General features: G+C 39.8%; 1 protein-coding gene across 2 annotated transcripts in view; it reads right to left on the bottom strand.

The window, feature by feature from the left end:
• Positions 1–4,166: 4,166 nt before the first annotated feature.
• igfbp2b (insulin-like growth factor binding protein 2b) overlaps positions 4,167–27,446 on the bottom strand; it is a 28,517-nt gene continuing 5,237 nt past the window's right edge. The window contains exons 2-5 of one of the 2 annotated variants that reach the window (XM_055015559.1): positions 16,547–16,698; positions 13,721–13,780; positions 10,235–10,375; positions 4,167–6,067 (exon numbers count right to left, since the gene is read on the bottom strand). In XM_055015559.1, coding sequence (XP_054871534.1) covers positions 5,909–6,067; positions 10,235–10,375; positions 13,721–13,780; positions 16,547–16,698 — 512 coding nt within the window. In that variant the 3' untranslated portion in view covers positions 4,167–5,908. The remainder of the gene's footprint in view (positions 6,068–10,234; positions 10,376–13,720; positions 13,781–16,546; positions 16,699–27,446) is intronic. The other variant, XM_055015560.1, reaches the window with a different exon arrangement.

Below are 27,446 nucleotides of genomic sequence, written 5' to 3'. Positions count from 1 at the left end.
CAGCAGGGAAAATATGGAATGAAAAAACTGAATGAATATCATTTCAAGTAGCTGATGCTGTCAGCAAGAAAACCCTGTCCAGAGAGACACAAAGATGACAGAAAATGATCATATTCCCACATTCCAAGATAACAGATTTGAATTGCGGGTTTTGTCCATTCAGTAGTACCAAACTCCAAAATTTTACATTTGTAATGCCACTTTACTAGCTAGGAATCGCCCAGAAAAAAATATTTAAAGATTTTTACTCAAAAAGTAGTCATTTTTTTCAAGTCCTTACAAATCAAGAATCTGTGCACTGTGCTGAAGAAACAGGTCTGTGTCAGAAAGCCAACAAATTTAGTTTAATTCTGTGAAAAGTGGCGAACAAAGATACAACAAGAAGCTTGTAGGCGACTTCCAAAAACACCTAACTGAGGTGATAATGATCGAAGGACATCTAACCAAATTTTAGTGTTGCTGTATGTATATTTTTCACCAAGCAAATTTTCTCATATTTCCAGAAGACCTATAATAAATCTATGAAAGAACCAATGTGCATTATTGCATTTTGTGACAAACATAAATGTGTTAGTCATTCTATCACAGAAAATTAAATTGTAGGAGTCAGTGAAAACTCAAAATTGCCATGATAGTGTTTGTTTCACTCCTTCAATACGCTTAAACGTTTGCTATGTGATTGTAGCCTTCCACAGCTCATGTTGGACTTTTAAAGCTCTTGCTGTGTTCAGACTTGCATCAGTCATATTTGACATATTTTACAGGTTCACAGCAAAATACAGAATCTTGATCAATGGGGTTCAGGATGATTACATGGCAGGAAGACGTAAAACTATCTCCAGTTAATTTGAAGTTTAATGTAAGCCAGATACACACTTCTGTGACATCAGTAGAAATAAACATGTATACCGCAACTTTATGATTATGCTGCATCTGCTGAATGATTTTAACACAATGGCTGCAATGCATCACAGATTGGAATCCATGGATGACATTTTTGAGAGATGATAAAACATTCCATGTCATCCATCTCTCACGATGATGAGAAACTGCTTGGCTGTCTCAGGGACAATAACAATGAATTGATTGCAGCTCTTGGAAGGGAGAGTGGTTCCAGCCCAGCCTGTAAAACAGCCCTATTCAATTAGCGGCCCGCGGGCCACATGCGGCCCGAAAGCAACCCTCGAGTGGCCCTAAAGCAACTGCAGAGTGATTGGGACTTGGGTCCGAGAAAAACAGAAAAACATCTTTCAGTAACACTGACAAGTTCTTTCAAAAATTCCAACAATATTGCAAACATCGAATGCAACACTTACCGTAACCTAGCAACTAACCCACAATGCATTGTGTTGAGGAGTCGCGTTTGAAAAGTTAACATTAGCAGTTCTATACAGGCGAAAATGGCACCATGTCTTTTTCTATCCTGAAAGGACAAATCGGCGAGGAAAACCGTCGGTTTAATCCTGCGTGGACTGACAAGTATTTATTTATTTACCACCAAGTCTGAACGCCAACCCAATGTGTTTACTCTGCAACGAGTGCTTTGCAGCGCTGAAAGATTAGAATGTCCGAAGACACCACATTGGAAAAACATGCCGCGTTTCGGACAAACTTTCCCGAGGGATGTCATGAGAGAGCGGCTATAATTCAGAGTTTGACTGCATCTTACAACCGGAGCTGTACTACAATGAAGCGGACCTGCACAGCTCAGGAAAGGGCCACGAAAAAGAGGCTGTTCACAGACTCAGAAACTGTGAAGGACTGCATGTTGGCTGTCGTGGATGAAGTTTTAACGGACCATAAAGTTAAGACGAGTGTGACATCTGCTATCAAACAGGTCTGACACGTCAAACATTCTCGCCACAGATGTCTTCGAGACATGGTAAGTGCAACAAAGCAGCGTGCTGTAGCAGACACTAAAGGTAGTTTTATGTATTTATGTGACTATTTTCTGTTCACTTATTATAAGTTTAATATTTAAGAAAGACATTTTGTTTTGACAGGTATTTCACTTAGTTGCACTTTATTATGCACTTTGATGTCAGCTTTATTTCGTTTCAAAGGGATACTAACTATCACTGTGCCTACTGTTTATTTTTTTGATTATATGCACTGAAGATGCGACTGTCTCAGATGAGACCAAATATGGACAGGGACAAACTCTGTTTTTTGTTATTTCAAAAGAAGAAAAATGTCTCAAGTTCTGAAAAGTTACTGTTAAGCAAGTTACTTTTTAATGCACGTTGAGATGTGAGCAAAACAAAAGATGGTGTTTCTAATCGGCACTTAGTTTTTATGTTCATATGCACCTTAACCTGTGCTTATATTTACCTATCAAAATGTGTTGAAGTTGTGTTTGAAATTTAAAATTTAAAGAAGCAGTATTTCAGCACAGGTTTAGTTTAAGTACTGCTCTTCTGTTGTGTTTATGTCCTTTTGGATGTGGCAATACGTTAATAAACATCCAGTGTGTTTGTTATCTGTTTGTGTTTATTTTAAATGGTTAACTTTGCTCACTGTCTGCTAAAAACGTCCGGCCCAGCTCATGTTCTTAGTCTGAAAATCCGGCCCAAGTCAATTTTTAATTGAATAGCCCTGCTGTAAAAGGAAGACAATACTGTATGAACTTACACATCATTGCAGTGACCCCAATATCCTGTTTTGTTAGAGGCATTCAGAGTCGTTAAAGGCACCTCTACATCCCTCTGTTAGGACTTTATGTTGGTTTCCTCTCTCTCTGCCATGACCTGCAGCACAACTATGTGTTTGTGTGTGTCCGTGTGCTCTGGTTGGTTTATTCATAGACACCTTTACCCACTTAGTATCACATTTGTCAATGTCAGCTCTCCCCCCAATCATCCTAATCCCTCCTCACGTCAACACCTCATTAGTAACCCCAGCAACACATGGCTATATACACACACTATGCACACACATGCATGTCAGCACACACAGCAGTGATAGGAATCACGATGCCACACCGCGGTTTCCAGCATTATTACTGCAGGTGCAATTTTTCCTGAGTGACACATATTTGGAGTTGTTGTTAGTGTTGATAGGAAAAACGCTGACAAACAACAACTCTATGCAGTTTATCATTTCGATGGGTGCAGATTCTTAGAAATACTTGGATGGTGTCAGATGTTACATTTCCAGTAATTGAACAGGATATTTTCCCTCAAAAAAAGGATGACAACAAAAGACAGCCGATGAATCATTTTTAGCGAATGTTAGAGAATTTCATTTATTTGTAACTAATAATAGTAAAAGAAAGAAAGTTGGCGCATTACCAAGAAATCTGACCAGTTATAATCAGTCAAAGGATGAGTTTGATAAAACTTGCTTGCAGAGTATACTGACAGCAAGGTTGCTACTATAATAGGTTGTAGATTGTTCTGTACTCTCAAATATTTTGTGCACTTAAGTTATTTCTGCAGTTACTGGCGTTTAAGCTGTTAGCTAACGCTATGCTAGGCTGGCATAACTACAGCGATGTTATTGCTAGCATAAACAGACAGGGAGTAACTTAAGCTAGGTTAGCACAACTCTAGCAATGCAATGTAAGCATGATCGACGCAACGACATATATATATATATATATATATATATATATATATATATATATTTGCAAATGCTGGACAAACCTTTATATTCTTTTTGGTCAGTAGTGGTTTGCACCTTGCAACTTTCCCATGGATCCATTTTCTTCCAGAGTCTTCCTTATTGTGAAATCATGCAGACAGACCTTAACTGAGGCCATTGAGGTCTGCAGATCTTTTGATGTTGATTTGGGTTCTTGTGTGCTAACATAATTGTACAAAGGTTTTATAATCATCAATTAGCCTTGTAAAACGATTAGCTAACAGCATGAGAACACAGGAGTGATGGTTGCTGGAAATGGGTCTCTGTACCTCTGTGAAGCTATTTCATTAAAAATTAGCTGTTTCCAGCTAGAATAGTCATTTTCCACATTAACAATGTCTAGACTGCATTTCTGATTAATTTAATGTTATCTTCATTGAAAAAAAAGCATTTTTTCTTTGAAAAATAAGGACAATTCTAAGTAGTGTAAGTATAAACCCCACTGCGACCAGTCAACTATCACTAGCACTGCATCAAGTGTTTCATGAGTGCCTCTGAAAGAGGTTGGTGGTGATGAAGAGGCATTTTGTGAGTTTGAGCATTCAAGTGTTTATTGTCATCAACCTTCTCAAATTAATGCACTTTCAAAAAGCACATACAATGTCTTTATTTCTTAGTTTGTGTAATAGTGACTGTGTATATTTAATAAACATAAATGCAGACTAAGCCAAGGGCTGTTTGTCATCGGTAGCACCAAGACAAATATCATATTGTCACCCTAAACAGAAAAACAAAATTACAACTCATTACGTCCCTCATTAGGCATATAAATGTAGATAAAAGAGATAAAAAGGAATTTTAGCCTTAAAGTTGATCAGACGAAAAAATTAATATGTGTAAAGTGAAAGTGGTTGTTCAAAGTGAAAAGCAACAGAAGATGATTACTCAACTCTGCAGTTCCCTTCAGCTCTATGGAGCATTTTTGCGTCTTTTAGCTCAATGTTTTGGTCTTCTAGCCATTGGTTTTTACAGTTCTTATGAACTTCTAACCATAGCAGTTTTTTTGGACAAATAGTTCTGATAAACCCTCTGTACAAGAGCTGAACAGCATCAAATGACAGACTAGCTGATGGAAATGGTGATATATCCATCAGCTAAAGAGTCCCCAATATTTTTCCTAGGAGTTGGTCAAGATGAAAAGATAGTTCAAGAAGGTGAATACTGGACTTGGAGTTTTTTGAAGGACTCCAGCACATCCCTAAATTAAAGCCAGTGTGGCTGTGTTGTTGCTTCGATGGATGACTGTTTGGCATAATGTAGTAACATGTCAATAATATGTTTGTTTACATTTTGTGCTACTGCCCCCAAGTGGCAAAAAAAATCTATTAATACAACTTTAACAGCACAACGAGTCAATTCTACTGACAAATCTTGCCACTGCAATCTGTAAAGAATTCTGTACTGTATGAGATATCAATTAAAGATGTATACATTAACTACATGAACTAGGCTGTTGCACAATGTGTAATAATCTGAAAATAATTCACTACCATAGTCAGATTACAGTTTACTCAAAACTATAATGCCCAACTGTCTCATTACTTTACTTTTTCAAAGAAATAAAACTATATATTTGTGCATCCATTTAAAAAATCTATACTACCATTCAAAAGTTTGGGGTCACTCAGATAATTTCATGTTTTCCATGAAAACTCACACTTTTATTCATGTGCTAACATAATTGCACAAGGGTTTTCTAATCATCAATTAGCCTTTCAACATCATTAGCTAACACTATATACCATTCAAACACAGGAGTGATGGTTGCTGGAAATGAGCATCTACACCTATATGTAGATATTCCATTAAAAATCAGCCGTTTCCAGCTGGAATAGTCATTTACCACATTAACAATGTCTAGATTGCATTTCTGATTCATTTAATGTTATCTTCATTGAAAAAAAAAACATTTTCTTTGAAGAATAAGGACATTTCTAAATGACCCAAAACTTTTGAACGGTAGTGTACATATTTATTCAGAGTATATAGGTTAGGTTCTGAGTCTTACAGATGGAGCAGTAGATACTAACGCATAGTTGTTTTTGGTTCTTTCATAGAATTTGCTTACAAAAAGTCAGTATATTGGCATCTTTATTGTTACTTAGTATACTTTCTCCTTTACCTTAAACCTAGTGTCAATTAAAACACAGACAAAGCCTTCAAATAGAGCGACTTGTTTACATTTGGATAGAATAGACCATTTAATGGAAAAATCCTCCAGTAATCTGAAATTCAAAGAAACCCTGTTGTGATGGTTGCAGAGGTGTTAGCGAGACGCCGCTGCAGTGGGCATGGCTCTGAGCTCCTCATGAAACTGGTTGCAGTTGGGATCCCCTCTGACTTTAGGCGTTGCTGGGATCTGGACCCCTGTTAAGGGGTTGACACACCAACACTCGCCCCGCTGGCCGTGGGTGGACATGTTGCACTGGAAAGAGAGAAGAAAAACACAAAGTAGACTAGTTGGAAAACACTGGAAAGAAGAGGAGAGGGGGGTAAGGATGCACAGTGGGAAGCAGGGTACATGTTAATGAAGCATGGCGTACTGTGGCTTGAGATGTGTGTGTGTGTATCTTCTGGTGGCGGGGGCCCATTGGACGAGAGTGAGGGCCATGGCTCGGGTGGGACGACACTCACCCAATAACAGCCTGTCCTCGGGTCATGCCCCCTACACACAGCCCACAACCATCCACAGACACACATGTCATCACAAACACTCTCACACACACACACACACACACACACACAGACATGCCAATAGACCAGCCCCCCCGCGGAGCCCCCCCTCTACTCAGAAATGAGGTCGTAATTGAAGTGGACACAGTTTACGCCGCGCACACGGGGCGGCCGAGTAGGGGACGGCGAAAAGAATGAAGAGCTGGGGGGAAAGAAAAGACTTTCCATTTTCTTCCTTCGATGAGAAAGAACAAAAAAAGTGACAGTTACAGTAATTACCGCGCGACAAGGAGGGACAACTCCAAAAGGGAGCCGAGTGTTGAGGAGGTACAGTGTTCCTCCCTGGGAACCGAGGACTCCAGTCCGAAACAATGCTGTTGTTTGTGACCAGTGATGAAAATTGGCTGAGTGGTTGAGAGCCCTGCTTTAGGAAACTGTGGCGCCTATTCAAATCTTCTTTTCTGCTCTACTATCCTCGTAAGAAAACAGTGGATATGTGACCTTGTTTGTCCTCCTCTGTCTGATTTCTATGGATGAGCAGAATTCAAATTCCCCCCAGTCGGAAGCACAGTTTGTTCCTCGGCTTAACAAAAGTCTTCCCATGAAGTACGCCAAACAGTTTTATTGCCTTGTAACCTTGAGCTCAGAAGCTTGTTGCCTCATTCATGATGACAACATCTCCCCACGCATTTGTGTGTGTGTGTGTGTGTATGTGTGTGTTTAAGAGCACAGCGCTAAAGGAAGAGGAGGAGGAGGTGTGCGAGTTTATAAAAAGGGGGGAGTTATATTTTTTTGCCAGGGTGATTTTGCCAGGCCGATACAACAGAACTGTGTGTGTGTGTGTGTGTGTGTGTGTGTGTGTGTGTGTGTGTGTGTGTGTGTGTGTGTGTGTGTGTGTGTGTGTGTGAGTCAGACTATGAAAGAAAAGAGAGGGGAAATCCAAGGGAGAACTGCACAAAATAATATGTTTGTCTCTGCGGGTGAGAGGCCAATTCAAGAGAAAGGGCGAGAAATTGAAAAGAAAAAGGTGAAAAGCAAAGGAGGAACAATTAAAGGTCAAGTTCCTTCAGACCTAAATGCGTTACACGTGCTGGCACAACACCGCCGTTGATACCGATAACCACAGTAGCTTTTTTCCATCATCAAAGTCAGTGGTCACCACTTACAACATCAACCAGCAGAGTTTAAAACCTGATGACATCTGCAACCACTCGAGTCTCTCTGTGTTCTTGTGTTACCGTGGACCATAAAACAGTAAGTCACCAGTGAATCCCACAGAGCCGTGCTGCTCTCTACGAGCTGAATCTTTCAAATATGTCACAGCCATGGCCAGATCCTAATGAATGATGTCACAGCAGGTGTTTTGCCTTTTGACAGTGGATGGAAAACACCTGCTGTGACACCACAGATTGGGGTGTATTGTGACGTGTGTGAAAGTTTCCGCCCGCAGAGAGCAGCCGCTTTCTGCTGTGTTCATCTTCATTTTACCACATGACAAATGAGTTTACAGTAGATGTGATATAAATTCTCCATCATCCCAATAATGGAATTTGAATAAATGAGTGTTATGAACAGCAATATTTTTCCAGTGGCACAAAATACACTAGCATGTGCCAAATTCACTCAAACAACACTCTATTACTGAAACACTGTTTATAAATTTTTAGATGTGCGTCATTCTATAAACATTTTCCTAAAATTGTGCCTGACACACTGTATTTGGATATCTGTGGAAACAACTGGGAAGTGTGGGCCTGAACAACTGATTTTGATCTGGAGTTTATTTCCCCCTCCGTCCAAATGTTGTGCTTTATAACTTGTCTGATACCACTGCTGTGCCTGGAAATCAGATTTAGTTCAGTCTGAAGGCTAATCATTGTTTGCGCTTAACATAGAATACTGTGTTTAGTTTATGCAGGGGTCAGCCATGGCAGACTCAGTGAAGAAAAGAGTTAATACACACGGAGTTGTATCTTTTAAACTTGACAAAACTGAAGATTTTTATCCCCTGGGGCAAACCAAGTTAAACAAATTGGAAGGTGTTGGGGAAAAATGAGTTGCTCTGCCTCTAATAGGTCCAGATTTTACAGGCTTTCTTTAGGACAGGGCTTCCTGATCTGACAATAAAGGACAACCTGAAGGGCTGTATCAGTAAGAAAAAAACATGTCCCACAGGATCACACCCCTCCATGTGATGTATCATCGACAGATAGAGATGGTGGCTGACATAAAGATATCCTACCAGTGGCTAGAGTGCACTTCTCTGATAATGACAGCCAAAGGACAGGCTCTGAGTGCCAGAGCCTCAGAAGCAGACAGGACAAGCTGAGCAAAGATGACCTGAGACAGTCCAGGACATAGCAGCAGAGTCTAAGCAGGGACAGCTCACACTGAGAGGAACAATCAAGAGACTGGAACAGTGTGCAGGAACATCTGTGCTGAGAATGGGCAAGAAATCCTAATTTCTCAATGGGTCACACCACTGGAAATGGTGGAGACCTGACAGATTCTGACAGATAGCTGCTGATTAACCACCCTGACACAGTAGTAGTCAACAAGGAGCAGAAGAAAACGGACAGATGTTACAATCCAAGCTGACAGTAACACCAGGAAGAAGGAGCATGAGACAACCAAGGACTATAGGAACAACTGGAACCATCTATTATAGCAGCCCTTAACAAAAGGCCAAGGTGATCTGGCCAGAGTGAAAATGACACTTATACGTTGAACAGTGTTTTTGTACTGTTCTGTCAATGTAAATCTAGTGGATGGTGCTTTGGAAAAGAATTGGGGACAATAAAGTCTAAATCTAAGTCATATTCCAGGTACATCTGAGGCCCCTGTCCTGAAGAACACAGTCCTATGAATAGCTAAGATACTGGACTCTGAAACTCCCAGGCCTCTGGTAGAGGACCCCTTGTGGGTTTGAGAGGGAGTGACACTATTCTTCCAAAAGATATTCCCACAGCTGGTGGTTTGTAGATGGTGGCAGAGAGCACTAAGAGCGCTCTAGCATCAGTTGTTGAATTGGGTTGAGATCTGGTGACTTTAAAGGCCACAAAATTCATCATCACATCATTTTCATCAAACTATTCAGTGACCTATCATGCCACATAGACGAGGACATTGCCATCTCGGAAGAGACCACTTCCATCATGATACAAATGTTAGATTATAGGTTAAAGGTGATCAGTCAGAACAATTTTGTATGGATTGCAGTGACTTTTCCCTCTGATCCAAAGCAAGATAGCAAAATGTCCCCCTCAGAAACTAGATCTCCTCACTGCAGGGGTCAAGGGTTTGTTATGTGTACACTACCATTCAAAAGTTTGGGGTCACTTAGAAATGCCCTAATTTTTGAAAGAAAAGCATTTTTTTCAATGAAGATAACATTAAATGAATCAGAAATTCAGTCTAGACATTGTTAATGTGGTAAATGACTATTTTAGCTGGAAATGGCTGATTTTAATGGAATATCTCCATAGAGGTACAGAGGAACATTTCCAGCAACCATCACTCCTGTGTTCTAATGCTACATTGTGTTAACTAATGGTGTTGAAAGGCTAATTGATGATTAGAAAACCTTTGTGCAGTTATGTTAGCACATGGATAAAAGTGTGAGTTTTCATGGAGAACATGAAATTGTCTGGGTGACCCCAAACTTTTGAACGGTAGTGTATATGTATACTGGGAGGGATTTTTCTTGTCTATGACCGCTTTCTGCTCGATGGGATGTATTTTTGAATTATTGTATAATTGTACAATATCGGTGCATTGTGCTATAGATTTCCATTTCTAACAACATAACTTCAAATGTAAAATTACTCTATATAGAACGGTGATGTATGGGGTTCTCTGTGAATTCATCTAACCACAATGTTCTCAGTCATGCAGAAGATGAGGAGAGACCCGTGCTCACCTGTTTGACGTTGTACAGTCCATGTTTGTCACAGTTTGGAAATTTGAGCCCATACAGATTCTCCAGCGGGCCTCTGTTATCCTCTGAAGTCATTTTGGAGATCTCCTCTAAGACTTTGTCCAGCTCCTGCTGACAGGCGCTCTGAAACGATGAGTGAGAAAGACATTAATACCGGCACTAACAATTACAATAGCTATTTAGCAGATGTTAAATACAAAAGAAAAAAAAAATACTCGAAGTCACATAGATAAAATCATGAGGACTTAGGTTGAGTTAAAGCTGGAGGCTGAGGAATGTGTTCTGTCCAAGAAAAAGAATGGTGAAATAAAATACTTCTGTGAGTCTTGTAAAAATGTCACAAATATACACATTTATAGCTAACATTTTTATGAGGTGCAGTTAGGCAAGCAGCAAGTTCAGCCAATATTATTGATGTGAGTCTGGTGGAGTGGAACATGAGTGGCCAGACTACTTAACACAGCTGGTGGCCATGACCACACACACACACACACACACACACACACACACACGCACACAAACCTGTGCAGACACGTATGTCCATGCATACACTACCGTTCAAAAATTAGGGGTCACTTAGAGCTGTCCTTATGTTTGAAAGAAAAGCATTTTTTCGACAAAGATAACATTGAATGAATCACAAATCCAGTCTAGACATTGTTAATGTGGTAAATGACTATTCTAGCTGGAAACGGCTGATTATTAATGGAATATCTACATAGAGGTACAGAGGAACATTTCCAGCAACCATCACTCCTGTGTTCTATTGCTACATTGTGTTAGCTAATGGTGTTGAAAAGCTAACTGATGATTAGAAAACCCTTGTGCAGTTATGTTAGCACATGAATAAAAACGTGAGTTTTCATGGAAAACATGAAATTGCCTGGGTGACCCCAAACTTTTGAACGGTAGTGTAAATATCAGGCATACTACTCCTTTACACACTATGGAACACACACTTAGCATGTATTCCAGTGTGTGCTGTAATGCACACACAGGCTGCATCAGTCTGCCAGTGGGATCAAAGGAGTCCGGTCTTATGATTAGTTGGCAGAGGATGAGAGAGAGGGGCAGGAGGAGGCACAGTCTGCCTTGAACCTTATCAGACATCTGAACATATGGATGAAAAGTACTCTTTCTCTCTCTCTGAGTCTCTCCTTCACTCTCTCGCCTACAGTCTTTGACTCCGTCTCTCACACTAAAGACACATAAATCCACATGCCAGTACATGCCACATAATAAAGGACACTTACGGATTATTTCAAGGCTGTTTTATGTCACATAATATTTAAATGCCATATGTGTGACTAAAGAGTTGTGCTGTCAATGTTAACCATAGAAGCTAACACCTTCAGCAGGCTGAGAAGAGCAGTCCATAGTTTAAAATTTCTGCAGCATCTTATCAGAACGTTTTTTGTCACTGTTACCTTTGAGTTTTTTTACTAGCACTCATTGCGGCCAACCACCACTCACTGATTACTTATTCTTTAGCCCGTCATGACTGGACATTACTAATCCCCAATGTTAAACAAACTTTCCTCGTATATATACTACAGCTCAAAAGTTTGGGGTCTCTTAGAGATGCCCTTATTTTTCAAAGAAAAGCATTTTTTTTCAATGAAGATCGCATTAAATCTCTCAGAAGTGCAATCTAGACATTGTTAATGTGGTAAATGACTGTTCTAGCTGGAAATGGCTGATTTTTAATGGAATATCTACATATAGGTACAGAGGAACATTTCCAGCAACCATCACACTACTAACTGATGATTAGAAAATCCTTGTGCAATTATCTTAGTACATGAATAAAAGTGAGTTTTCATGGAAAACATGAAATTTTCTGGATGACCCCAAACTTTTGAACATTTGTGTAGCTTTTTAAAAAAAAAAAAAAAAAAAATCTTCTCAGCTTACAACTTTTACCTCCGATGCAAATATTCAAACAACTCATGTCCACTTGTGACCAAGAGGAGCACAGAATTCAATTAGTCAACTATGTGATTGTTGGACAACCTGCTCTCCCACCTGAGCCACAGCTGCCCCAAGTAGGGCCTCCCTTTACTCTCAGAATGGCCTCTACCCTTGGTGTCATGGATTCCACATTCCTCTTAGATTGTTGACATTATTCAACACATCATTTTTGCAGAATTGTTAGCTGCACATTTATTCTGGGAACCTTGTCTTCTACCACGTCAAAGGTCTTCTAGTTGATTCAGATCTGGTGTCTGAGGAGGCCGCTGGAGTCCGTTGAGCTCAGTGTCATGTTCATGAGACCGGCTTCAAACGACTTGGGCTGACAACGCTCAACTGTACTCCATTCAAATCAGCTTTCTGGGGAGAAATGTAATTTTGTTCTGAAACCAAAGCAAACCAAAGAGGGGAGGATGGAGTTGTGAATCAGTCACCTGAACTTCACCCAGGAGACCAATGCTCGCATCCCGTGTGAGGCAGTCATTGTTAAGTTTCATACTCAGTTACTTTCAATTTTCACCCACTGTTTGGTTTGCTTTACTAACAGAAACCAAACACTTAAGTTTAGGAAAATGTCACACTTTGCATGACACTTTTATTGTGTTACCTACTTTAAAACCTTTATTAGCTTTAGGAGAATAGTACAGTTTTGCATCATGTTTTAAGCTTCTTCTCTGTTTTTTGGGGTTACCAGGGTGACAAGTCCCACCCCATCTAATGTATGACTGGTTTTCTGAAATGAAGCAACAGTAAAGCAATAAAATAAAGCCAAAACATGTTGATTATAAACGTACTTGGGATACATCACAAACAAATTCAATCTGGCAGAAAATATGTTTCACTCAAAACATAATTGCTGATACAGAATTGCCATGTATGAACGTGAGATTTGAGAAACATAGTTAGCAAAAAACACATTCAAATATTGATTGTTTTTACTAAGGGGCCCAAAGTATGGCAAGAAATTATTCCCCACAGCATTAGAGCAGCAGCTGCTGCTGCAGCCTGGACTTTTGACACAAGACAGTATGGGTCCATGGATCCATGCTGTTCATTCTGACCCATCATCTGTAGTCTGAGCAGAAATAGACACTTTTCAGGCTGCTCTACATTTTCCTGTCTTGAGCTGTGCAGTGTTGGTGAGACTTCACTACTGTTCAAAAGTTTGGGGTCACTTAGAAATGTCCCTATTTTTGAAAGACAAGCAGTTTTTTTCAATGAAGATAACATTAAATGAATCAGAAATACAGTCCAGACATTGTTAATGTGGTAAATGACTATTCTATTGAGTCCCATTTCCAGCAACCATCACTCCTGTCTTCTAATGCTACATTGTGTTAGCTAATGGTGTTGAAAGGCTAACTGGTGATTAGAAAACCCTTGTGCAATTATGTTAGCACATGAATAAAAGTGGGAGTTTTCATTGGAAAACATGAAATTGCCTGGGTGACCCCAACCTTTTGAACGGTCATGTATGTCAACAGTTGTCCTGAATACCTGGTCTTGACGAACAGAAGTGGAACCCATCTTTGTCCTCTGCTGTTGTCGTCCATCATTCTGCAATAAAGAACCGCTCTGCATAGTTATAAAGCGCGGCAATCTGACTTACTGTAGCCTTTCTGTCAGCTCTAAACAGTCTGGCCATTCTTTTCTAACCTCTCATCAACAAAGTATTCCGGTCTGCACAAATACTACTCGCTGTATTTTTTTTACACCATCCTGAGTAAACTCTAGAGACTGTTAAGTGTAAAAATCCAGGAAATGAGCAGTTTGAGAAATACTCAAACCAGCTGGTCTGACACCAACAAGGTCAGCATGGTCAAAGTCACTGACATCACATTTTTTCTCTGTTTTGATGTCTTATGTGAACATCAACTGCAGCTCCTGACCTATACCTGTGAGAGTTGTTGCCAGATGAGTGGCTCATTGGATGAATTAGCAGGTTTACAGTTGTCCCTCCTGAAGTATTTGGTGAGTGTATATACTATATGTATGGTGCCAAGTCTGGCCCTGCCCCAGCTCTGACAACACAACCTACATTATGCTGTTCTATGGCCTCACATGACCACCCGTAACGAAGTGCATCCATGCCTGACACCATCCGTCCCTCCCCCTGTCCAGCTGCACAACTCCTTTTACAGCATTCTCTCTTTTGTTGGTTTTAATGATCTTGACAATTGTATTGTACCTAACCACCTATTATTTTTGTTTTTTTTCCCATTTTGTTTTGCTGAAATTGAGTGAGTTAAGTGAGGGAGAAAATGAGAAAAAGCATATCATTGTTTGCCTTATTGAGACATATATGGGCCTCTGCAGGCGTAGCCTCCTGGGCCCAAGCTCATTTGCATGAAACAGAACATCCGTGCTTGTGCGCCACCCCGCTGAGGATTTTCCAGGAATTGTTTTTATTTTTTCGTGGAGCTGCGTCGGAGACTGTGAAATGTTGAGTGAGTGCTGAAGAATAGAGGTGGGAGGGGTTTGTAATGCATAGGTTGCCTTAAACTGCCAACGCACATTCCAGTGTGGGAACAAAACAATCACTTTTCATAATAAAGATGCTCATTATGAGGAGGTATTTAAACTAACACAACTCTGTCTGAATGCAAAAAGGGCCATCAGCGCCTTCACTGCCTCAGAAAACTTGCATATTTCCACATGGACCGAACAATCTTGACTCTGTTTTATGGTTCTTTTGTTGAGTCTGTTTTTTTTAGCTTTTTGCTTGGTGGCATGGTTCGGTCAGACCTCTGTTACAGAGAAAAACTCACCGAACCAAATGGTGAGATGGTCCATTCGCCTGCTTAGTGAGTCACAGTCTTGTCCAGCCTCCCTGTACACTAAACAGGTACAGAGGATGGCTTCATCAGTCCTTGAAAATGACTCCCATCCTTTAAGAGGTAAATTTCAGCTTCTTCCCTCTGGATGGAGGTTTTTAGTCCCAAGGTGCAGGAAAAAGCGCTATAAAAACAGCTTTGTTCCTGTCGCTGTCACTGAGCTCAATAAGAAGCAGTGACATTGCACTTTATTTTATTCTATTTATTTATCCTATTTCTTAGCTCTGTTTATTATTGTGACTTTTACATTTTATGTTGTTATCGTGGTTTTGATCCCAGAGATTGCTTTATTTCCGTAAATTTTTTATTGTATTATATTATGTTTTGTTTTTATTTATCTTAATCTTTTATCTTATCTTTTTACTTATACTTGCTGCTATATTGGTGAATGGCAGAACACTGAGCACTTTTTTTGTCTCGTTACTCGATCAAGTACCTGTCTGTCAGATTCAATGTGTATTTTGTTATGGAAAGCCAAATCAGTCATTTTTTCTGCAAAACAAATCTACCCACAGGTATAAATAAACTAACCATGAACCTTGAACCTTGAAATAATCATGAATAATGCTGTGTCTACACCTTGGCATTTAACTGATAAACACATTAATAAATGGTCAGAGGGAGCACTGAAAAGCCTTTAAAGGGTGATGACATCATCATACTGGTTTAGCACCACTCTGACAGAATTTATAACACAAGGCCTGCATTTGCAAAGGTTGATATACAGTGTCTACCTTTAAACTGTTAACCACAGAATTTCAGACACTTCAGTGCATTTTGTGTTTAATTTGAACAGTTATTGAATTACAATCAAGAGACCTGTGGAAGCTCATCAGTGTGTGCTTTCATTAAAAATGTTGGAAGGAGAAAAGTCCCATCCTGACCAAGTGAGCCATAAAGCTTCGGGGTAAAGTTTTGATCAGGGCTGGGTTGAGCCTGCAGAATGAATTTGAGTGCATTAAATGCTGATGATTTAACAGCATGTGTCTGTGTGTGTATTTCGTGTGTGTCTGCGCACGTGCACTGGTTGTTTGAGTGACAGAGTGCCCAGAGGAGGGCACCACTGTACCAAACATTGTTCCACACACAGCACATTATTGACGTTGTGTCACTGCTGGACAGACTGGTCATTTCACTGCAGCCTGACATGCACCACTTCTGTAAGACAACACAGAACATATGAGATGGGTGCTGCTGTAGGATGAAAATGTGGAAGAAAGGTAACAAACACGACCCCATGTTATACAGTACGGAGATTCTGTTTTGCTGGAATTGTTCAATTTTTGCTATCTTCTGTGAGTCTGTGCAGGTGAATAAAGCAGCAGGGAAGGTTACAGCATAGAGTTGCAGCAGTTGTGTATGTAAGATGTACAGTAGCTAGATTCACCAGCCTCCGCCATGGAACTAATGCATGCTATCAGTTGGTCCACAAAAACAAATCCTGGTACAAGGCTGTGGAAATGTTATGGTTCAAAGGTTTAGTCCTGACCTGAGGTACTTTCTGGGTTCGTTGGTCCTCCAGTTGATTCGTCTTCATCTTGGCTTTGCGCTCATTGTGGTGGTTTCTAATGGCGCAGTTTTGAATTAACCAAACATCTATGGCAGGTCTCTTGGTGAGTGGATTTTCGGTCCCATGCACCTCTGCAACAAATAAACAAACACACAAACCAACTCAGACATGCAGTACAATCTGTAGCATGTGTCCAAAAAATATTTCTCAGTCGTCTTGAAAGCAGACTTCATGTGCGGATCCAAGAAAGCGATTCAAAGCTTAATCAACTTTCTTTGTTTTCACTCCTTGTGTAACATTCAATACTTGGTAGCTTCCTAGAAATCCTTCTATGACTCATTTCTTTGAGCCTGACAGTAATATCTGTACTGCTTTTTGGTATGTAGTAAACAGGCAGATGTTAAAAACACATGCAAAACTGTCTCACAAGCTGCTGTCTAAAACACTCACACTGACATTCATCTGCATTTATCCATTCTATAATCATGAGCTGCTATTATAAGCAACCATGCTTCTAATAACAGGCCCCTTTACAAGTTGTCTTAATCCTGGAATTAGAAGACAAAGTCGCTGTGTGTCCTCAAGGCATCCTTTGTCCCTCATACTTCATGTGACTAATTCTATGCTGGACAGTCAGGCGTTGCAATGGCTGTAATTACTATGGCGACAGTGTGGACAGACCGCGCTAAGATCTTTTTTTGTGAAACGGCAAAGCTTTTTGCTTGCAGTCAGGTCACTGTGAGAATGTTTGGCTTCCTGTTATAAGAAAATACGTGCATCATTTGGTGGAAACAGGAGAGACACAAACAACACGCTAACAAGGTAATTCAGAACAGACACAACTGAAACTGAGCCGCACACTGTGCCACAGATGACTGCGCAAGTAAAACACGAATACATGCAGGGGGTTAAACCGTACAGACATTTATCAGCAGAGGAGTCAGCACAGTCATGACAAAGGCAGTCAATTAAAGAGCAGAGTTCGGCTGCAAGTTGTTGGAGGTGAGTCCAGACTCGTGAGGACGCACATCTGATGGAAGCTTTTCGTGCTGAGTAAGGATTTTTTTTTGGGTACCTCACTTACCTGTCAGAGGCTCAGTGTGTGTGTGTGTGTGTGTGTGTGTGTGTGTGTGTGTGTGTGTGTGTGTGTGTGTGTGTGTGTGTGTGTGTGTGTGTGTGTGTGTGTGTGTGTGTGTGTGTGTGTGTGTGTGTGTGTGTGTGTGTGTGAGAGTGTGTGTGTCTGTAATTAGCACTGAAGCAGAACTCTGAGGTTGTAAATCACGCCTGAGAGGGAAAGGCCCCCCAGTCTTCAGAGCTCCTTACACAAGCTATGGCACTGTCTGAATGTTTCTGTGCGTGTGCACGTGTGTCTGTGCACGTGTAAAATGTGCACACTGCCAGGTGTGAACACTAAGCATGTGTGGCTTCTATACTGCAACAAACCTTTGTCTTACTTAAGTCACATGTGTCTTGAAGTCTATTTCTACCAACTTTGCTGATGGGATAACAAAACTTCATTTGTTCAGTTTTCAATAGTTTCAGGAAATCTGGCCACAAGAGGTGTAAAAGGAAACTAGCACTGGAACACATGTACGCTACTGTTCAAAAGTTTGAGGTCACTTAGAAATGTCCTTATTTTTCAAAGAAAAGCTTTTTTTTTCTCAATGAAGATAACATTAAATGAATCAGAAATAAAGTCTAGACATTGTTAATGTGGTAAATGACTATTCTAGCTGGAAACAACTGATTTTTAATAGAATATCTACATAGAGGTACAGAGGAACATTTCCAGCAACCATCACTCCTGTAGTCTAATGCTACATTGTGTTAGCTAATGATGTTGAAAGGCTAATTGATGATTAGAAAACCATCGTGCAGTTATGTTAGCACATGAAAAGTGTGAGTTTTCATGGAAAACATGAAATTATCTGGGTGACCCCAAACATTTGAATGGTAGTGTATAAAATTATACTATTATCACTGTGCATGGTGCATTGACATGTTTGCAGGCCCTACCTTGTTCTTTCAAAATTCTTGTAAGACAGATTGTTCTCTACAAATACAAATAGGTTTTTTTTTTGTTTTTATCGTAACAGTGTATCTGTCAAGCTAGAAGCTTTAAGCAGGCACAAACTTGTAGGCATCTAGTGAAGCGCCACGAGTGACACTGTGATGATAATTCATTCAGTGACTCAGATGTATAGAGTTACCTGGCTCTTAATTATTTTAAAACTGGCTTTCTATCTAGCTATCAGATCTTGCTAATGCTATCTAAATGAAACTTGAAAGGAGAAATGATCATCTGAAGCTGAAGTTGTCAATTCCTGGTAAATAAGACATGCACAGACATGGCGACAAGTGTTGGCACCCTTACACCAAGTGCTGAAAGTTCTTTTGTCATATATGCCTACATGCATATAGTTTGCCATGGAATATAACACAGATGATATGGTTTTTCCCATAAAGATCATCTAAAATTAATTTAAGAAAATTATTGACCCCCCTTTAGCCTTGGTTACATTCTTGTATACTCCAGGTAGCACACAGACATCTGTGGACATCATAGACATGCAGTTGTTGATTTTAAACTACTTTCTTGTCCTTAATATTCACTGGAAGGACGACGTGCACACTAGGTCATATCAATGTATTTCATGCATACACACGCAAGCCAAGCATGTGCAATACTGCCCTTGTAGCATAACTGACATGCAGACACAAAATTTGGACTGCATGTCGATGTCTGCAGAGGGATCCACATGGACTCTTGTGAGCGTAAGGAGATCATGAAATTTCCATCACGTGGACCCTAGCAGGCTGTCAAGGACATGGAAAGAAAACTGGCCTTAGGAATCACGATAAACAAATGTTTTGTTTTAATATTTCAAGCAGATGATTGTCTTTGATTAATGTAATAGTCTACTTCAATAAGTACTTCTTTCTGTTTAAATGGAGACGAGAACTTATTGAACTGTTGTCATTGTGTGCAGGACACTGATGGACACATGGATGACGGAAAGAAAAGCAGTTGTCTGCAGAGATGTCTGAGGAAGAAAATAATTGCCATACATGGTTAGAATGAAGACCATCTGCAAGCAGTCTGATGTTCCTGTGATCACAGCTGCTAATATTATTAGGACGTTTAAGGTCCATGGGACAGTATCCAGCCTCCCTGGATGTGGCCACAATAGGAAAACTGACCCCAGATTGAACAGGAGACTAATTTGAATGGTGGAAAAAGAATCAGCGAAAACTTCAAAACACATACAAGCAGATCTCCAAGATGTTATGTCCCTTACTGAATGAAAGCACGCTCCATTGGAGACAACCCTACTTTGGAAAGAAAAATATAAAAAAAAAAACTGTCTGACTGGAGATGCATGTTGACATGTTTTTGGTAAGGCACATCAACCCCATGATCACAGAGGAATGAAGAACACCACCCCCACTGTGAAACATGGAGGAGGGTCTGTGGTGCTTTGGAGCTGCTTTGCTGCATTTGGGGCCTTGAATGTATGCGAAGAACAATGAAATCAGACATCACAGTCCAGTGTCAGTGAACTGTGGGTCAGTCGCAGGTCATGCCTTTGCTCTTTGGAAGGAGACAACACTCATCAGACCCGGGAGAACAGGCGCAGTTTCCTCATGAAGAGTCAAACTACCATCTGTGAAGTGTTGAAGTCTCATTGAGAGCGACAGAAAGCCACTGTTTGCAGTGATAAAATCAAGTTTTTACCGTGTTAACATGTCAATTTTTATATGCTCATGGAATAAGCAATCAGTGCCATGGTCTCCACTTTGAAGAGAGGCAGAGGCAGCAACTTTGGAGATCTGTGCATTCTAAAAGAAGAGAAGAACTACTTTAATGAAAAAAAATTTTTTTACATACACTACTCTAAATTATACTCAAAAGTTTCAAGGTCAAGGTTCACTTTATTGTCTCCCAACAGAACACAAGCTACTAAAACCACATAAAATAACTAATATATAATGAGTAACTTCAAACAAGTTAAAATAATATAAAGAAAAAAAATACACGCATACCCCCATACATACATCCATATGTACACAACATTTGGCTACCTCCTTTTGGTAGCTGCACCTAATTGGCCATTAATGAGCTTGATGCAAGAGCCCCCGTCCATGTCGCCTGCAGAGCAGCGACATCTTTCCCAGTTAAAGTTTGGGGTCAACGAGACAATTTCATGTTTTCCATGAAATTTCCCACTTTTATACACAAGGGTTTTCTAGTCATCAATTAGCCTTTCAACATGATGAGCTAATTAGCATTAGATATTCCATTAAAAATCGGCCGTTTCCAGCTCAAACAGTTATTTACTACATTAACCATGTCTAGACTGTATTTCTGATTAATGTTATTTTTGTTGAAAAAAATGCTTTTCTTTGAAAAATAAGGACGTTTCTAAGTGACCCCAAACTTTTGAACAGTTGTGTATGTGACTTTAATATACAGAGATAAGGTTTTAGAGGTTGACAATCGTAGAGGGAGTTGCAACAGGCAAATTTTCAACTGTGTAGATTCTTGTATCATTATTCTACAGTCACTACATTGTACAATCAACATTTTTACTTCATGATGATGGCCAATGAAATAAAACAAACAATCTTGTTGATTAAAGTGGTACCAGTATTTGTGGTCAGATAATGAAGTACATGTGTATCAGATTTCAAGGGAATCAGTGAAATATTTAAGGAGATATTTCTCTGGGGAGTAGTTGTGGACAGACTAATTAGCAAACATTACTGTTACTCAACCCCAAATTAAAGTCACTTGAAGACTATAGTATCCTTGCCGCACAGTAAAATCTTTCAAATCTGATAAAGTACTTGATCAGATTAAAAGGATTCACATACGCACACTTCACATGGTCAGACGGTGTGGCCACAAACAAGACCTAAAATGTCAAGAATACAAATTACACTCACAACAGTGTGTCAGGCTGGCTGAACATCATAAATTCCAACCTCCAGCTGAGCACACAAGCGTAGAATTATGTTCCAAGTTGTGTTACAATATTCACAAACAGTGGAAGAATCTCTCACATGGGAAACTTCTGCAGATCAAGAAAGAGCTTGAAATTACTAATTTATGTCTGCTGTCAGATACATACATAAAACTGGTTTGAAACAACATTGAGAAAACTGATATAGTTTTCTCGTCCCCTCAGAAATGCTGAATACTGTTGCTATGTGTGTATCAAAAGCGAAAGAAGCAGGAATGCTGTTTTGTGGTCAAGCAAACTGTTTAAACATAGACAGGTTGTAAAGGTTTTCTATAGACACTTATAGAAACTCATGACAGCATTTTCCAAGGAGAAAAAACACGTCTTTAGCCAACAGCTGTCATCTAAATACTGTGTTGTTGATTCTGTCTCAGTGCCATAGAAACTACCTGTCTCGAGCTGTTGGGAGTGTTGGCTTTGGGTATTGCCTTTAAGCAATGCTTTCACAGTTCTCTCATAGCAAAGAATGAGTAATGTCTTTCCAGAGTTGCTTAGCATTAATGTATTTGCGCTGTTATCGTATACAGTGGAGTTGTGTCTCAAATACTTGACTGGGCTTTGACGGCCAAGAAAGTGACCTAACAGTACTTGAAACCATTGTCTGTGTAAATGGTTCATCTTAAGGCTCGACCACTTCAAACACTTTACAGCTGGTTAAAGCAACAGAATAATGAAGGTCCCCTTCAAACCTTTTACGGTTAGCTAGCTCTTTCAACTCTTGATGTTGCTCTGCTTCTTTGTGGCTTTGTGTGTCATCTTACCCAATGAAGCTGCCTTTGTAGTTGTTAAAAGGAAACTTTTGGTGCTCTACAGTGTTTGTCAGACTGAAAAGGCAAAAGGGTCAAAGTGATCTATTTTTTCAAAATGTACACTTTTAACATTTTCATATGTGGAACAATACAGTATACACAGTACAAAATAGCCTTGATGTTGTAGTGCAGAGAACCAATCTCCATACATAAGTCACTTCATTATCTGTAGTTATTTTTTTCTGTATGTGGTTTCTGAGGACATTTTTTATTTCCTGTTCACTTTGTCCCATTCAAAGTTTGATGTCAATGCCTGTTGCTCTTCCACTTGTTGTCAATAGTAAGGTATTGATTCAATTAAAAGCTGCACTCATTAATGTTTCTAACAATTTCACATGCAAAATTTTCACTTGAAAAAAGGTTTCAGTATCTTTGAACTCTTAAATTTGGCTTTATAATCCACAATTTCACAGTTTTGGTTCAATTTAAAGACAGTTGTTTTCAGCAAAAGTCTGACAGTCGCACATACATTACTGTGCAAAAGTTTGGGGTCACCAAGACAATTTCATGTTTTCCATGAAAACTCACACTTTTGTTCATATGCTAACGTAGTTGCACAAGGGTTTTTTAATCATCAAGTAGCCTTTTAACACAATTCGCTGACACAATGTACCATTAGAACACAGTAGATATGCCATTCATTTTACAGACATTTACCACATTAACAATGTCTAGACTGTATTTCTGATTAATTTAATCTTCATTGCAAAAAAAGGTTTTCTTTCAAAAATAAGGACATTTCTAAGTGACCCATACTTTTGAACGGTAGTGTATGTACATGCTGCCCAGCACTGAACAGCTGACACACAATATTAGCTACTAGCTGATCAACATAGTGGAGCAATCAGCAGCTAAAGACACAAATATTGTGTAGAGGTTGGTGGAGACAAGAGGCGCAGTGATGCATATATGCAGTTTTACAATGTATACCCACCTATAAAGAGGGTGATCTGTTATATGTTGTTGTCTTAAATATCCACAAATAGGTATCATTACACACCTTCTTTAGCTGTTAAGGCAGCGCCTCTTTCCAGGAAACATGAGCAAACTGGCAAAGCTGCACAATGTCTTGGAAGAAGAAGAGCTGCCTTCAGGACAAATTCAAGCGTTCCCTCAAATGTTGTTTAATCTGTGAGCTTCATAGCAAAGTACTTCAAACATGGCTAATGTCATTATATATATAAAATAATGACATATATACATATATAATGACATATATATATATATTTATTTATACACACACACACACACACGTATAAATCTCTGTTATTTTTTTCAGCATTTTTGTGTGTAAAATCACAATCTAGAAAGAAAATAGCAACTAAAATTGTCAATATGCAGTCAATATTGCCCCCTGAACTGATGTGATTGTTAGTAAGAACCTGCAGTATAATGGCCTACTAAGACATTACTACAAATGGTGGAGGCCAAACCAAAGCCAACAGCAAGGAGACATGAGGATGTTGATTTGTAAATTAACAAATGCTAATATAATTTAGTGTGTCTGGTAGCAACCATCTGAGAGGACATTTACACCCCAAACTTTGATTTGATTCAAAACATAGTATTTTTGTCTAAGGAGTGTTACTGTGCATTGTGCACTTGATGCAGGATTTCATTGCAGTGTTGATCAAGATGGAACTATGCTGAAAAATTGAATGATATTTGATAAACTGATCATGTTTTATATTAATCTTACCCTGAAAAGTACCTCATAAGCATATTACATTTAATAAAGTTAAAAGTAATGCAGAAATGTACATCAGCACGACTTGTATGAATGCTTAGCTTGTTGTGACAGTAAATTCTGACCCAATTATGTTACAGTGATGTTATGCAAGATGAAACTTCCCAGCATGGGTTGTTTCAAGATTAGAAGGAGAAGGAGGGAGGGCCATTTACACCTCAGGGGGAGTTTTCTCAGAATTGCAGGCACCCACATGCAACTCCCACCCAAAGTGATCTCTTATAGCTTCACCTTTTCACACATACTGTGTGCAAAGCAAATCTACATAGAATAATTAAAGACCTGAGGGTGTGAGTGAAGGAGAAAGAGCAAGTCTCTGCAGAGGATCACCTCCAGGGCAACAAGGACAGTCGTAGATCATAGACAACACAAGAGGAGAGTGAAGGAGAGAGAAAATGAAAGAGAGACGCACAGGGAAAGTGCAAAAAAGGACTATAGCGGACAGTGGTTTCCTAAAAGCTAGAGGGGATTTTTCACTGGAGGACTGCTGGTCTGCATAGTTTATGAACACGAACCCCACCTCTATGTTAAATGACAACATTCTTGCTGCTTACAATATCTGTGCCTGGCTGCTACCGTATAGTTAAGGTTAGATGGTTATGGCAAAGTAACAACAGTTGATTTCTGGTTGAGGGTGGGGAAAGACTGTGGTTACAGTTAACAGAAAGGTCAGCGTAAATTGCAGGTCTGCAATGGGACGCTAACTCTTGTCTCCTGCATGATAATCTGACTTGCTATACACCCATCCAGCACCCAGACCACCACACCCTCTGCAGTGCTGCAGAAATCACATACTACTTCCTGCATCACTAGCTAAAGTTGGCATCAGATTTAAACAGTTTAAGTTCAGACAGATCCAGTGATTCCTAGAGACCTAGGTACTGAGCTGAGTTGTACATACACTGCCAGTCCAAAAAGAAAGTCACACACTGTAACATTTTGTTGCACTGCCTTTAGCTTTGAGTATGGCATGCATTAACTGTGGCATTATTTCAATAAGCTTCTGCAATGTCACATCATTTATTTCTGTCCAGAGTTGAATTAATTTTTTGCCAAGATCTTGTACTGACGATGGGAGAGTCAGACTGCTGCTCAAAGTCTTCTTCAGCACACCATGCTCACTGAACCACTTATTATCAGTGTGAACCTGATGAATCCTGGTATCGTCATCTCAGAATATGCCCATACAATCAGGGAAGAATAACTCCATTGATGGAAAGACCCGGTCATTCAGAATATTAGGGTAGTCAGCTGACCTCATTCTTTGGGCACATAACATTGCTGAACCTGGACCTGACCAACTGCAACAACCCCAGATCATAACACTGCCCCCACATGCTTGTAAGGTAGGCACTAGGCATGATGAGTGCATCACTTCATCTGCCTCTCTTTTTACCCTGATGCATACATCACTTTGGAACAGAGTAAATCTGGACTGATCAGATCACATGAACTTCTTCCATTGCTCCAGAGTTCAGTCTTTATGCTCCCTAGAAAATTGAAGCCTCTATTTCTGATTAGCCTCACTGATCAGTGGTTTTCTTAGGGCTGTTTAGTCCCATCCCTGGTGTTCCCTTCGCATTGCACATGTAGAAATACTCTTACTTTCACTATTAAACATAGTCGTGACTTCTACTGTTGATTTCTTATGATATGATTTCACCAAACGTTTAAGTAATGTCTGATCATGATCATCCAAGAGATTGTTCCAACCTCATTTGTTCCTCAAAGTTGATGATTCACCACTATCTTTCCAGGCTTCAATAATGCGCTGGATGGTTCTTAACCCAATTTTAGTCATTTCAGAAACCTCCCTAGGTGTTTTCTTTGCTTGATGCATGCCAATAATTTGACTCTTCTGAGACAGATTAACATCCTTTTCATGACCACAGGATATGTCTTCAGACACAGTTGTTTAAGAAATTAGAAGCTACTCACTGCATCGGCTAGGGTTAAATAAGTTGTTGCCTGCTGAAACACAATCATTCGTGTTGTAGTGGCTGTGAACTCTGTACTTTGTACATGTGAAACTGATAATATGTGAGGCAGGAGGTGCTTGATGACATCTCCAGGTCAGAGAACAATGGAAAGCGACACAGAACGGTAAGGCATCTACAGTGTGGAGGACTGTTTCCCCCTAGGATCCACTGAAGGAGATGCTAGTGTGGAAGATTACTGTGGTGGTCAAATGGTCAGTTCAAGCAGTTGGCTCAAGCCTGAAGCTAGAGCTCTGAGAGACGAGGCAACACAAATGCAACTTCAGCATAGATGTGTTTTATCACAGTTCAGTCAGTTATTTTACAACTACACATCTGAGTGTACAGAACCTCTATAATGTTGTAGAGAGTACAGAGTATGATTGGATCTAAACAGAAAACAAATAGAAATATCTGTAACCCTGTATGTTTTTCTCTTATGTTTGGGACAACAGATGGAAATTAGCACTTGTGCTAAATTTGGCTTATTTACTACAACCATGTGGAAATCCATGTGACTGTACATTTATCAATATGTACTGTCCCATCCAAATAAATAAAGAAATGAGAAATGTTGGAGAAGATTGTTTTCTGTGTTTCTATTTTGCGTCAGTTCTGTCAATAAGATCAGCAAGAGTCTGTCTATCATTCAGACTGTTCAGTGTAACAGACCAACATCATTCTTGGCTTGTTTTTCAAGCTTCATTTGGATTTGATGCAGTCCAATCAGGTTAAGCCCAATCACTGACTGACTGTGTTATTATTTAAGCCTCCAGAGAAACTGTCCACATTGGAAATGCCCAAACTGCTCTTAGTATTGGACTAAAACTTACTTTTTAAGCAAGCCAAATGGACACGGAGTCGTGCTGAACAAAGAACACTCAACAGACCTTCCCTGCAGAAAGTACAGTACATGTTGAAATGTTGATGACTAGTACAAATAAGGTAGTATAACCTTGACAGACGCTTCACACCTGCCATGGGCTTCAGCACCTAATAGGAGACAGTGAATACGTGTTTTTTGTTAAGAATTTAAAGGAAAGGAATGCTTAGTTTCATTTGGATAAACACTGTAAGGTCACACTAATCACCAGACTAAAAGCGTTGTGGCCCATGTTTGGGAGAACACCTTCTACTTCTAATGCTTGAGGAACATAAAGATCTGAAGGTATTGGCCTCCAATTTGTTTACATTCCCATCTGATCGAGCTCCTGAAAGATGCACAGGAACAAGCCTGATTCCTGGAAACTACATCCCACAACCTACAGGACCCAAAAGATCTATTTCCAGTGTCCCATTGCCAGAAACCACAGGACACCCCCA

This window comes from Amphiprion ocellaris, chromosome 11, assembly GCF_022539595.1.
Source record: "Amphiprion ocellaris isolate individual 3 ecotype Okinawa chromosome 11, ASM2253959v1, whole genome shotgun sequence".
Lineage (NCBI taxonomy): Eukaryota > Metazoa > Chordata > Actinopteri > Pomacentridae > Amphiprion > Amphiprion ocellaris.
The sequence above is the reverse complement of the archived record's forward strand: the minus strand, read 5'-3'. Positions and strand labels throughout refer to the sequence as shown.